Source organism: Heloderma suspectum, chromosome 2 (genome assembly GCF_057233095.1).
Source record: "Heloderma suspectum isolate Gila_16-S chromosome 2, 16-S_ref, whole genome shotgun sequence".
Taxonomy (NCBI): Eukaryota; Metazoa; Chordata; class Lepidosauria; order Squamata; family Helodermatidae; genus Heloderma; species Heloderma suspectum.
In genome coordinates, this window is record NC_139459.1 from 217,239,300 (window position 1) to 217,253,211 (window position 13,912).

The 13,912-nt window shown below is 42.3% G+C and overlaps 1 protein-coding gene across 1 annotated transcript in view; it reads right to left on the reverse strand.

Moving 5' to 3' along the window:
• Positions 1–13,912, reverse strand: part of CACNA1G (calcium voltage-gated channel subunit alpha1 G) — a 241,986-nt gene that overhangs the window by 110,251 nt on the left and 117,823 nt on the right. The window contains exons 12-15 of the mRNA XM_084837951.1: positions 12,986–13,141; positions 2,216–2,309; positions 1,364–1,548; positions 706–1,152 (exon numbers count right to left, since the gene is read on the reverse strand). Coding sequence (XP_084694077.1) covers positions 706–1,152; positions 1,364–1,548; positions 2,216–2,309; positions 12,986–13,141 — 882 coding nt within the window. The remainder of the gene's footprint in view (positions 1–705; positions 1,153–1,363; positions 1,549–2,215; positions 2,310–12,985; positions 13,142–13,912) is intronic.

Below are 13,912 nucleotides of genomic sequence, written 5' to 3' on the forward strand. Positions count from 1 at the left end.
CATGTGATCTGTATGAGTCACATGATGCACACATTTTGTCTTTACCAGGGAGACCTGGGAAGCAACTATGGGGGAGCAGCAGAGACCTATGTTTAAATGTGCACTCAGTAAGGACTTTGCCATACCCTCTCCTCTTCTGTCTAGCACATAATGAGATTGAGTGTTCCAGAGAGGAGACAGCATCATATCGATGGAGCTCAAAGTAGGAGCTCCTTGGCTAACTCATCCCAAACTGTGGGGAGGATAGAGAAGTGGGGATCATGGGAGAGATGTGTTCAGATACGATTGAGTGAGTCATGACAGCATCAGCAAAGACTGTGGTAGTGGGTGGAGAACTACAGTGAAGGTGGTTACACATGAAGAAAAACAGGTGGGAGCTGATACCATATGCCTGTGGCTTTTGGCCACATGACCTTTGATAGTTTAGTATTTAGGCTTAAGGACTTCAGTCAACTCTGCCCTAGTACAGAACCAGTTTCAGCTCCTAGGCAGGCCTTATGCTGAGCTACTATGGCTTCTCTTGATAACATGCCTTGGAGTCCTATGACTGAAGGAGTCATGGCGCCCAGTGGATGATTACTTGCCATACATGTACTGCAGTGACATTTTATGCTCATTTAAGTGTACAAGACTCAGAACTCCCCTTTCTCTTCTAAAAATACAACCCAAGCGACGAGACTCGGTGCGCTGCTTGCTGTCACTTACCAAGTTGCCCTCATCATCCAAATCATCACATTCAGGAAGTGGATCTTCCAAATGAAGCTGTTGTATCAGGACTCTTGAGGCTGTTTTACCATTGCAGTCTTGGTGCTCTGATGCAGAGCTGTGGCTACTGTGTATGCTGCTGGTCCGGTAAAGAGAAGGCACCTGCAGGGTATCTTGGAAGTCAAAGGAGCCTTTGGTTTCCAGTGACTCCATGCGGTGAGGTATAGAGCCATTAATGCTCCCAGTCCGGCTAGACTGCTCTTCCTCAGAGCTTTCCCCTTCCTCTGAACTCTGCTTCCCGTCCCCTGACAGAAGCGACTTGCGCTCTCCACTTTGGTTGCGGCGTTTCAAGCTGGGAGCCCGCCCGATGCTGTTCCAGCTCGACCTGCGGCTGTTCCAGCTACTTCCTGCACTCCAAGGACTGTGTGGAGAGCTCCGGATGCTCACCTGAGGTGAAGCAGACAAGAACATGAAGAAAATCAACTCAGGTTCATAAACAACCACCATCTTGGGCCTGGACTCATTTAGCAAGGCCTCAAGATGAAATGGAGGGCATCAGCTCAAAAAGCAGGAGGCACTCAGGTAAGTTTGTCCCACACCCAGAAACAACTGCCAAGGCAAGAAACACAGACCATGCAAGGAAAGACAAGCTACATACCGGGGATTTGAGATCATATGTATTAGGATCCATGGAGATGCTGCTAGCTCTTCGGAAATCATAGCCCTGAGCCGCTTCTCCATAGATGGCACTTTTGGGCATGGGCATTGGTGTAGCAGCGGTGTGAATGATGAGCGGAGGGGTCAAGCTCTTCTTTAGCTCTGGGTGGTCACAAAGAGCCATCACTGAGAAAAACAAGGTATATTTAGGTCATTCCCTTTAAGCAGAGACACCTGAAGCTTATGTGGTCAGGACTGCTGCCACCTTTGCCCTGAGTTTCTATTCTCCAAGAATTTATCCTCCTCATCTCTTCCACCCTTCTAAAACGACCTCCACAAATTTCAATTTGCTCTGAGCACTCTTCCTATCTACACATGAATTACAAATAGCAGCACTCTGCTTCTCCCATTCCCATTTAGAGATACCAGCCAGGCCAATCTCACCCCATGCCCTTTAACGGCATCCTTAAAAATAAGCACGTTTGGCTGGGAGATGGAGCACAATCATGTACAGAGGTATCAGTCTTTTCTCTTGCCCCTTGAATTGGAGAGGTGAGTGACCCAAAAACCATATTGCCATCAGCTGATAATCCGTAAGTCATATTTAAAATCTTTCGCAGTTTGAAAAATCCCCTTAAAAACATTACTGTGGCAGAGCTGCTCCAATAAGGAGGACATTTCTCCTCAAGATATTTTCTTCCATCATTTTCTTTCATAGTCTTGAATCAAATCACTTCACTATAGGTGAGACTGCTCTGGAGTCAGATGCTCAAGGATAACAAGATCCACTATTCATACTAAAGTGAAAGAACACTTCTCCGTGAAGGAACAGCAAACCAACATTGTTACTTACAGGCGGAGTTTGAAAAGTTTTTCTTAAGTCCACAGTCTTCCTCCAGACTACGGGGGAAAAGCTCCCCCTCAGAATCAGACTTAGTAGCATCACCCTAGAGCAAAACAAAGTGCCTTAGCAAGCAGGATGAAAGAGTCAAAGTTATTCAGAATTCCCCATCTGAATAAAAGCGTTCCTTTCCCCTGCAAACAAGATTTCCAGTGTTCCACTGAAATTGTTACCACAATGGGACACCACCTTCCACAAAATGATGCATGCATATATTTATACCACATCTGTTTCACTGTGCAATAGGCCAGCCTGGTGCCCTCCAGATGTGTTGGGCTACAACTCCCATCATGTCCAGCCAGCATGATGGGAGTTGTAGTCTGACACCTGGAGAGTTCCAGGTGGCTGCAGCAGCCCTTCACGAAGGGCAGAGAGGGTCCATATGATTCAAAAGCAGCTGAAGACTTGAGTGAGGCAGAAACAAAATGCTAAACTCCTGTTCTGCTGGAATCTTAGGCTGAAGCACAACTAAATCCTGTGCTGGACAAAAAACAGACTCTCCTCCTAACTTACTTTCCTAGCTGTTCAGAGGAGCTCCTAACACATCTACATGTGTCAGTGTGGTGTAGCGGTGAGAGTGTTGGACTAGGAACTGGGAGATCCGGGTTCTAGTCCCCACTCAGCCATGGAAGCTGACTGGGCGACTTTGGCCCAGTCACAGACCTCACAGGGCTGTTGCGAGGCTAAAAAGAAGAGGAGGAGGAGAATGTAAGCCGCCTTGGGTTCCTTGCAAGAGGAAAAAAGGCGGGATATAAATGCAATAAATAAATAAATAAATTCCCAGGCCCCCACTGTTATTTCTGCTGAAATGTAGATAAAATAGCCCAAATTTTAATCAGGAACCTGAGATTGTATCTTGGTGATTAACTTGGATAATGGAAATATGAGGGAGGGTACTGGACAACAGGAATATAAAAACAGACACTCCAGCCAATTGGACAGCCTTGAATTAGACTGCTGCATGCAGTTGTTTTAGACTGGTATGATCAGTTTATATATATAACAAGTTCATTTATCTGAATGTCTTGAAGGAATAAGATATATTCAGTCTAGTTAATCACAGATTTGAATAAATGGGAGTGCCATCCTATAGCATTAATACAGGCCTTCTGACAATGAAATCAGATCATTTGGATCATTTGGCTGTAGATAATGGGGTTTTACCACACTGGCAAGCCCTTCCTAACAAATTAGAATGCTAGTAACTGATTAAAGCTTTCCCTACTAGGAAGTTGACCTAGATCCTCTTTAATTCTACATGAAATAATTCACTTGCACATTAGCCTCTGCCATTTCCTTCACTGACAGGTTTCTTAGAACAGGCATCATTAACAAAGGGCCCCTCAGTACCTTCCCTTTTGGTCCTTTGATCTAATTCATTGCCACATGTGGTGTTGGTGTTGATAGGAGAGTATTAAGACTGAAGGATATAACCAAAGACATCAGCCAGGAATGGAGTATTCCAGAATGATTCCAGTCTGATTTCCTGAAGAAACCATAATTCTGGCAAAGAATAGCCTCCATTGAGTTTGATCTGGTCAATGGAGGGAATTAATTCAGTGATAACAGAGAAGACAAGCAAAACCTTGTTTTAGCTAGAAAATTAGGAAAGCAAGGCAACAACCCCAGCAAAGTCCAAAGAAATCTATGTTGCTGTACTAAAAAGCATCGGCTCACCCTGATGACATTTGGTGCTCAGGCAAAACATGAAAAGCAGAACAGGCACTAGCTGTGAGGATAATTTTAAATGGCAAACTTTTGAAAATAATTGGGAGTTTTGCCTGATTAAAGAGTGCAGGGCCACTTCATCAACATAAATGACCTTTATTTTCTCCAATTAAGTGTGTGTTTGTTTGCCTATGTAGATGAGCATATCTACGTAACTGTATTTCTCCCCAATCAAGCTGTGGAGTTTTTTCAAATTCTGTATGAATTTTTCTTCATCAGAGAATTCATAAATATGAAATCCTGTGCCTTTACATCTACACCAGTTCTGCAGGACCTCAGGTCTGCTCAGAGACATTCAATCAGTTGGCTTCATGGTGGGTGATTGTAAAGGAACATGTCTCTAGAGGGACTATTCAATTAAGATGGGCTTGGACTGATGAGATCAACTAATGTGACACAGCATCAGGCTGACTTCTCTTCTTTGGAAAGTTTGCCCACAGGCATGCTAGAAATTATCTGCTTCCTGTAAGAGAATGATTAAGCAGGACTAGAGCAGTATTTCATTAATCTCTGCAATTAATTGATTAATTAATTAGCAGTTTGGACAGGTCCATATTTTTCCAGAAAATAAGAGGCATAAAATAGGCAAAGATAAAGGAATGTTTCTTACTGGATGAAATGCATATTAGGTTAAATGTCGAAAAATCTCAGTCTTTCATGATCAACAAATGCCTTACACCAAAATAATTTGGTCCACAGTAAGATATCACCTTTTTCTGTTTTGTATCTCTTAAGATTTACCGTGTGGAGTCTTAATTAAACTGTCCCTTGTGAAATGATGCCCAGAACTAATAGCATTGCTGTGAAAAAAAACTGCATTCTTCATTCAGACAATGCATTCAAGACCATTCCCCCATTAATAAAATATTATCTTATTTAGTGAAGATAAATTGCTATCTTAATTAATCCCCCCCCAAGACCTTCTATGTTTATGTGCTTCAAAATCAATGTGGTCAGAGTATGATGGGTTGGGCTTAAGAATGGGAGACTCAGGTTTGCCTAAAGTGGCCGACTGCGTGTTTGACAGTCCTGCTGGTAAGTACCCATTTTTTTTTCTAGCCAACTTTTCCTGCTATTTCAATTTGGCACTACAGCACCCCTTGAAAGTGAGAGAAATTACTGGGCAGATCTGAGCCTTTATAGACTTGCTGAACATGCCAACGCAGTAGATAACACATAAAATGGTGTTATGTGTGCATTGCAAGCAGTGGTGTCAGCACAGATGTTTCGAGTCAAAGCACTATGTGTGCGAAAATCATCAATAACAGAGGTTAATTGAATTAACCACTCATTCAAAACAAAGAGTGAGACTGGATTAGAAACCTCAACACAACATTGCAATCTGTAGAACTGGTATTAGGTATGTTTTTCATGATTTCATTTGTGTTCCTAAAAAGTGTTTTAATTGTTAGGAAGTATTTTGGCTGATGGATGGATAGATGGATGGATGGATGGATGGATGTGTGTGTGTGTGTGTGTGTCTGTGCACATGCACATGTGCGCCTATCTCCAATATTTATATATAATCTTGAGTATGCAGAAAGAACCAGTGGGGGGTGGCTATATTTAACCTCCAGTTCTACAGCACCAAACCCCATCTTTTCCTGAGAATGAAGCATCCCTGCCATAGAACACACCAGCACCCTCTTCAATATAACAAGCACTAATATTTAGCTGCAGGAAAGCATCACCCACTAGGGCTCCAACAGAAAATATTACCTGTTTTTGAATTCCTAGTTTGCCTTTCTGGATAAAAAAAGGCATAATATGAGCAAATGTAAATTTCTTTCTTTTTTCTTTGTAGAACCATGAGTACTTTGTGATGGGCCACAAGGTACTGGAAATATAGCAATATGTGGGGAAGGCGGCATATGGTTACAACATAAATGTCCTTGGATCTAAATAAAAGCCCCTGCTTCCAATACTGAATGGAAATAGAGAAAAATGAGGAAGGATATACACATGGTAGGAAGGAATAGGTGGTAGAAAATGAGGCAAACTGTGCAATGTGCTTGATTTCAAAAATATAAAGCAGGGTGTAGAGTTGCATGATATTAGCATTTGACACACTAGGTTTTGTGTAATTGTTTGTATTGGCTTTTTTACATTTAAAGAAGTTACAGAATATTGTTAGCATTTAGGTCTACCAACACTTCATAAACCTACAAAGGAGTGAGCTGCTGGGTAGGGGAGGGAGTATTAACTTTGGTTCCGATCTGTCCTATATATCCTACGGTAGAGAATTTCACCCAGGGATTGTGGTGGTGTGCCCAGGTTCTCTGAATGAACCTGTAGATACGTTGTTGTTTTTTAAAGACATGAGCATTAATTGCAGCCACCTCAGTTCTAGTATTGACTTTTCCAGGACAGAGTGCTCTCACACATGAGCATCCACAAAGCATGCTTGATTTTAGGTCCCGTCTGTCTTTGATGGGTTTCTCTCATCTCGCTCTCTCTCTCTTTAAAAAGGAATTAGGCTTGGCATGCAATAGGATTAAGGGATTGTTCGTAAGCCATGTGCACAATCAAGAATATGTCTTGAGAACAATATGGGTCATATTTTCTTAGAAGTCTCTTTAGGCCAAAGGGCAATTTTTCAGTAACTTGAATGGGAACTGGGCCTAAGCTAGTACTCACCTGCTATTGGTGATAATATAATTTAGCAAGTTGAGATAATATATCCATAAGAGCAATGTTCACATTAATGTGGCAGATGCAAGCAACCTCCAGTAATCCCGGCTCAGTCAAATCCTGGAGCCATAAGGAAGTCATAGGCAGTATGGTGCTTATGCCTAGCTATGAGTTATAGAGCACTGGGCCAGGCATGCAACTGGACTGCCATGTACAAATCACCACCACCACCACCACCACCACCACCACCTAAAACAGACTTTCCCTTTTGGAGTGGGGGGAAAACAGATGTTTGTAAAGACGAATCTTAGCAGGTAGGAATCTACATCAGGTTCTCTGTTGGTAGGGAGGCTTTGTTAATTCCCTCAAAGAAGGAAGAGACTTAAAATCAAGGCCAACTTGACGACAACAACAAATTCAAAACCAAACAGCTACCATGATGAAAACAGCAGCTATGATGTGATTGTTCACCACAGAGAGAGGAAAAGGAAGAGACAACTATCAGACAATGCTTGGGGTGTTCATGCCAAAGTCTTACGTACCACCGACGAGTCGACAGGCAGCTGAATACAGCTTAACTGCCTACTCGCTGCTTCCCGTTTGGTGATTTCCTGAAGTAAAAATGAGGAAGGAGGGGTAGGGAAGGGGGGAAGGAAGGAAGGAAGGACGGTTTTCAGGTTTTACAGATTTCAACATCAAAATTGAGAGAGTGGATCAAAGGGAAAAATGATATTGATATAAAAGGATGGAAACAAAAAGGGAAAGGTGAGAGAAGAAGAAGGCACCCATTGGGGAGTCACGGAGAAGCAGGGGAACAAGTTACTCTATATTTGAGTCATCTGATGTTTCTGTGTCAGCTCTGTGCAAATGAAGGGTAGTTCAAGCTCTTCAGCATCCCATTGGGATGGGAGAATCATCCTTACCTTTAAATTAAGAGCTTCGAAGCAAGAAGTTTATTTATCGCTAATATATTAACAAGAAAATTATCCAAGTATTAAAAACAAACAGGCATGTATGTTTTATGCCTCTCTCTCTCTCTCACAGGATCCAAAGTGTTTCTCAAACAGCAGCCCCCTTTTCTCACATGCCACATGGAAACCACTTTTGAAACTGAGGGGGCTTTCAAGAGTAGTTTGTGATATGGCATGGGGTATGTCTGTCTGCTGTCTGAAGGGGAAAAAAGTCAAAAATCCTGCTGGACATAACCAAGCTGTGGACATGTCTAAACCAGTTCATTGGATCTTGGCCATTTTCATTTATTTTGTTAACAAAATATGTAGCTCCTAAATCAAACAAGCAGGGATGAATGGATTTCATTACCGCTGGATTAATATGCAGTACCAACATTTGAGTAAAGACCAAATAAAGCAAGTTTAAAGCAGAACATCTACAACAAGGATGGGAACTGTGTGACCCTCCAGATGTTGTTGGAGTGCAATTCCCATCATCCCTCACCACTGGCTATGCTGGCTAGGGTTGATGAGACCTGCAGTCCAACAACATCCACCCCTAATCTACAATGTTAGCTCCAGTCTTGTCCTGTTAAAATGGATTCACAGCTTACATTTCCAACAAGGTAAATGCCCTAGTGGGTTTATCTGTTCCATTTCACACTGAATACCTATTTGATGTACTTAAATACTATTTTTTATTTATTTAAAATATTTCTTGGCTGCCTTTCAGGGCAGGAGCCCTCCCAAGGCAGTGTGTAACAGTAAAATGCACATAATAACAACTGATGCGGCAATAAAAACAGCAAAATTCTAAAGAATAACAAACACCAGTGTAAGACAAAACCTACAACATACAATTGCACCTACAACTCAGGCCAATAAAACATAATCAAGGGAAGGCCAAAGTAAAGAAGTAAGTTTTCAGGGCTTTCCTAAAAGCCTGCAATGATGCGGCCTGGTGGACTCCTGATGGCAGCCCCCAGAGGTGTGGGGCCACCACAGAAAAGGCCTTCCCTTGCTCACCTAACTGCCCTCAAAGGTGGAAAAGTGAGAACTACTGTCAAAAGGTGGTTCCGTTTGTGCCCAGCTTCTCTGTGGCTTTAATGACAACAGGCATATGAACACAGGGAGAGCGAATTCCTTCAGGGTTCTACAGTGACTTTCCAAGAGCCAGTGTGGTGTAGTGGCAAGAGTGTTGGACTAGGAGCTGGGAGATCCGGGTTCTAGTCCCCATTTGGCCATGGAAGCTCCCTGGGTGACTCTGGGCCAGTCACACACTCTCAGCCCAACCCACCTCACAGGGTTGTTGTTGTGAGGATAAAATGGAGAGGAGGAGGATAATGTAAACCGCCTTGAGTTCCTTGCAAGAGGAAAAAAGGCAGGATATAAATGCAATCAATCAATCAATGCACCTGGGCATGAAAGTGCAGATGGAGCTACAAAAGTCTCTGCTTACTGGCCATTCAAATGGGATACCAGGTGCTCTGTTGCTAACAGGGAAACATTAATCATTGAATTATGTCTTTCACTGAAAGCCACAGGGTCATAATTCAAAGACTATAGAAGACAGTAACACCCTGTTAGCTTCAGTTTACTTTGGGGCAAGCTCTTGGGGCTAAAATATGAGAAATCATTACAAGTTTGGGTCTACTTTACAATATACTTGCTGCATTAGGCTAACTTGTTGGTAGAAACTCATTCTATTTAGTGGCATGTGTTATACTTGGTGGGGCGGGAGGGGGGAATCTAAATGTTATTGTTCCATTTAACAATCATTTTTTAAATAAAATATCCCATGGGCAGAATATCCAGTTCCTAGTAGAATACATGATGGGTTTCTTAGATTGTGTATGCAAATTATAATAGGAATGTTTGTCTACTATTCTGGAACTTGAGAATCAAATTTTGATCCCAGCTTCTGATTTAAGGAATTTGATTACTTTGGCTGTACTTCAAGTTTCCATCTGTAAAATGAGGGCAAGAAGCATTTTGGAACACCCAAACTGGTAACACTACTTGTTAATTCAGCCACATGTTGCTGTTGTACAAAGTGTTCATACTATTTTCAGTGTGTCATGCAAACACTTAACTTTCTCTTGCCTGCCATGGTTAGTGATGGATGTAACAGTGGGATTAATTTCTAGGGTAAAACTCTCAATAACCTAGAACGAACTGAAAGGATCATTGGTTAAAATCTGGATCTAAGCAAAAGAGTAATGTCTCTTGAAATACACTGGGAGCATTCAACCAATCATATCTCAAGTTAATAAGCTGAGATATGAACAAATCTTTTTTGCTTGTGTACACAGCCTCTTTGCGCCTCCCTTCTTGTGAGTCAGCAAACAAACCAGGAAATCTTCAGTTAGTGAGGTTCCCATTTTGTCCACACTGAGAAACTATTGTTTACAGCTTTGGAATAAGCCAGGATAATAAACTGCAGTGTGAAGTTGGTTTAATATCCTGACTTGTTCTGAATCTGTTGACCATAGTTTCCCAGTCCGGATGAAATGGAAAACTATAATTAACTGAAGACTTCCCAGATTGGTTTTTAGCTTGCACAAAGGGAAGAGCAAAGGGATTGCATGTGCGGGCAAAATATTCATTCATATCTCAGCATATTAAACCAAAGTATGGTCATCTGAATGAAATCATATTAGGCATTTTATTTGTCTTGTAGAAACACATGAATAAGCCAAGACAAGCTAAAATGTCCACCATTAATTTCTTAAGGATAATTAGGTGAAATGAGGGTGTTTTCGGCACAAGACATGACCAAGATCATTCCAAAAATATCACTAAGTGATAAGTGAAATAAATAATCATTTTCCTGCCTCCGTCTTGGAGCTGGAACCCTGTTATCACATACTATTTAGGCACAGCCTATCAATTTGAATGTTTACTATTTACACACAGCTCTGGGAAGAGTTGCCAACCTCTGCCATTCTTACTCACAGGTTGCTTTGTGGTTGGAGACAAGAAGTTAGAAGGAACCAACACAAAAGAGGGATATGAGATGAGCTGGCCACTAAGGACTGTCAGAGACAAGCACAGAAACTGTAGGGTACATGAAAGGATTACCAATGGAAGAATATGCTTCATAGATAATGGTATCATGAAGTCCCTCAGGAGAGGAGCTTTATCGCTGACAGAATGCTCTCACCAGAAGCCAATGTTTGTTTCTTAGATAAATCCCCCAGGGCAAAGACCTGACAGCTCACGCAGTCAATAATTTTGCATTACTAGCTTTATCAAATGAAGTCCTCACACTTATAAGTGCTGCAAGTTCAGACACAAAATTGGGAATGAGAATAATTCTCACACTGCACACTGAAATAAAAACTCGACTCACATGCCGCAGGAAACGTGCAATGTGGACATCTTGCATATTTTAAAAGGTGTGAGTGTGTGTGTGTGTGTGTGTGTGAGAGAGAGAGAGAGAGAGAGAGAGCAATCCCATTGCTTTGTATGTATGTCTGCTGCTTAGCAACAAAAAGGTCCTGCACAGTCTGGCGCTAAAATTAACGAAGTGTTTCCAGAGTTGAAGAAAGGCACTTGATGATCACAAAGCTAAAACCAGCAGCAGCACTGAGAGGAGTTTCCAGAGGAAAAGTGGGTGGGGAGGGGAAGAGCTCAAAGAACAAGACTGTCTTTGAGTTAAAAAACACTTGTGCGATAGGCAAAAGTATACTCCGCTACTTTTTTTGTAAAGAGGACACAATGCATACTGTAAGGAAGGAATAACTCCCATGCAGTTTGAAAGCTATTTGATTTTGGGACATAGATTAAAAAAGAGGAACCGACCCTAAATTTGTGTACATTGACACCATAGGTCAGGGATGGAGAACCTGTGTCCTCCAAATGTTGTTGGACTACAACTCACATAATCCCTGACCATTGGCCATGCTGGCAGGGGCTGATGAGAGTTGTAGTCCAGCAATATTTGGAGGGCCACAAGTTCCCCACCCATTATAGATATTCACAGAGTTTTGCTGATTCGTTTCAGGGGACATTATATGACTACAAATAAATAGCTAACCAGTTTATGCTCTATATATCTGCTTTAAACACAGGGACACCATATTCCTTTCAGGCTGCTAATAACAAACCAGTAATTGGCAGCAAGAGATATTCCCCCCAGGCTGGTAGACTCTAGGATCAACATACTCAGCCCTGGAGATAGAAATCATCTCATCATTTGACAAAAGCCGGGAGGTGATTTTGCCTCTGCTGCCTGAAGTGTGAAGCATCACCCACTTCTTGAAAACAATTCTTTGGCTGCTCAGAGCAGAGGATTGGCACAATGGCCCTTACACCATTATCTAAGACAAAAAGACTATTACATGGAGACATGGGCATGATACCAAGCAGAAACAACATAAATGACATACAGTGACCTGGGGAAGACAGCATTAAACAGACAGAGTGACCCCGGCTGCCTTGCCCTAAGAGACCTCAATAAATCTTCACCTTAAACTGCACTTGAAAAAATGAATAAAAAGCCCAAGAGGTTTGCTAACTGGGTTTTTATAGTGTGAAGGAATATGATGGCAAGAGAGGTGACAAACCTGAATGGTTATTATTCTCTTGTCACACCTCCCTTATCAAAATAACTTTAATTTAGAAACTGTACTATTAGTTGTCTCTGAATAATGCCGGCTATCATATGCACGCCTGGGGCTTCGTGCAGAACAATGCCACTTTTAGACCTTCATCACATTGACATTTCATTGCTTTAAGACTAGCTTTTTGTCCGCTAGCCTGAGTTGCAGGCAGAAATACTTGATGGCTAGTTTTTTAAAAACAACAACACTTGTATTATAATCTGCATTGCCAGTATAACGTGGAGGACAAGTTCATTTCAAAGATTTGCTTTCCAACTGCCTGAAGATGGTGGCAGAGATGGACTCTAGTTCACAAAAAATCCAGCCTGTCGAAAGTCCGTCCATAGAGACCAGGAAAAAGTTGTATTGATAAAAGTAATCAATGTGTTGCTCCTATGGAGGCAGGAAAATATCCACTCAGGCACACAGCAGCAAAAAACAACAATGCCATTATTCATCTCTCAGCTGTGCACATATATTTATGGGGCAGCTTTTAATCTGGCTCCTGAATGCAACAAAGCTTGGTTCGAAGGCACTGTCATTACGTTTGTTCCATCCCTTGCTCATTGTACAGATTCTGCATCTGTATTAATGCTCATCATGCTTTAAGCTTAGGCTTTGATATAAAACTAAAGAGTTTGGTTTATTCTGAAGCATTTGCTAAGGAAAGAAAAACAATATTATTATCTCCCCCACCTTCCTTTTATTAATTTATTTTCCTAGTCCTAATTATAATACAAATGTGGGTTCTGAATTTTCCATACTACCTATTATCAAAGACAAGACAGACAAGTTATTCAAGGCTTTACCTCTGTCTGAAAACCTTCTACCAAGATGGCAACCAACAAATTAAAGAGAACGTAATTCCCAAATGTCATGAGGGCAATGAAGTAGAGGGCAGCCCAGGAAGAGGTAGAAGCCATGCCATTGTACAGGACTTTATTCCAGTCTTCTTGAGTAAGTATCTGGAATGAAAAAAGGGACCACATGATGTGAGACAGTAGCACAGACCATCATTCTTCATTAGCCTGGAGGAGCATTTATTGGGCTACAAACATGTGCTCAAGCTGGGGGAAGCATTATTCCCCAAGGTTAAGCATCTCACACAGAGGCAGTTCAAATTCCTCATTTTATATGCATAGCACTTATTATGCCTCACAGCATAATGCCCCACTCCCACCCCAAGATTTCACTGTACTAGAAGGATCCGGGTCTTTATAGGCATAGCCTGTGAGATTTAAGGTGCAATCCTATTGAGATCGTTGGCAGCCTCTGAAGTTGAAGGCTGCCAAGTATCCAGTGCAGGGCAGTTGGAGCACAGAGGCGATCCTCACCTCTGTGCTCTGGCTGCCCTGCATTTTTGGCTCGACGGTCGATTTTGCTGTCCCAGTGGCTTCAAGAAGGGGGAGGGAAGGAGGCCACGTGGCACATAGGAAGCTGCGTAAAGTGGTTTCCGCTGTCTCCTCTCCTCCCTGCCTCCAGGACCGCCCCCCTTTCCCCATATCTGCACTCTGTTTCTGACAGCAGAGACGTAGCTGGCATGGAGAGAACCATGCTGGCCACGAGGGGACGGGGGAGGGGGTGGGGAGTGCAGTTGCTGGGACAGTGTCTAGCGGCCATAGGATTTCTCCCTCCAAGTCAGAACTGTGCATGTGCTGCCCTTCCGTTGTAGATAACCATTCGTATTCTTTATTGGCTAAGATAGGATACTCACTCCTGACTAGAGGGCTGGCCCC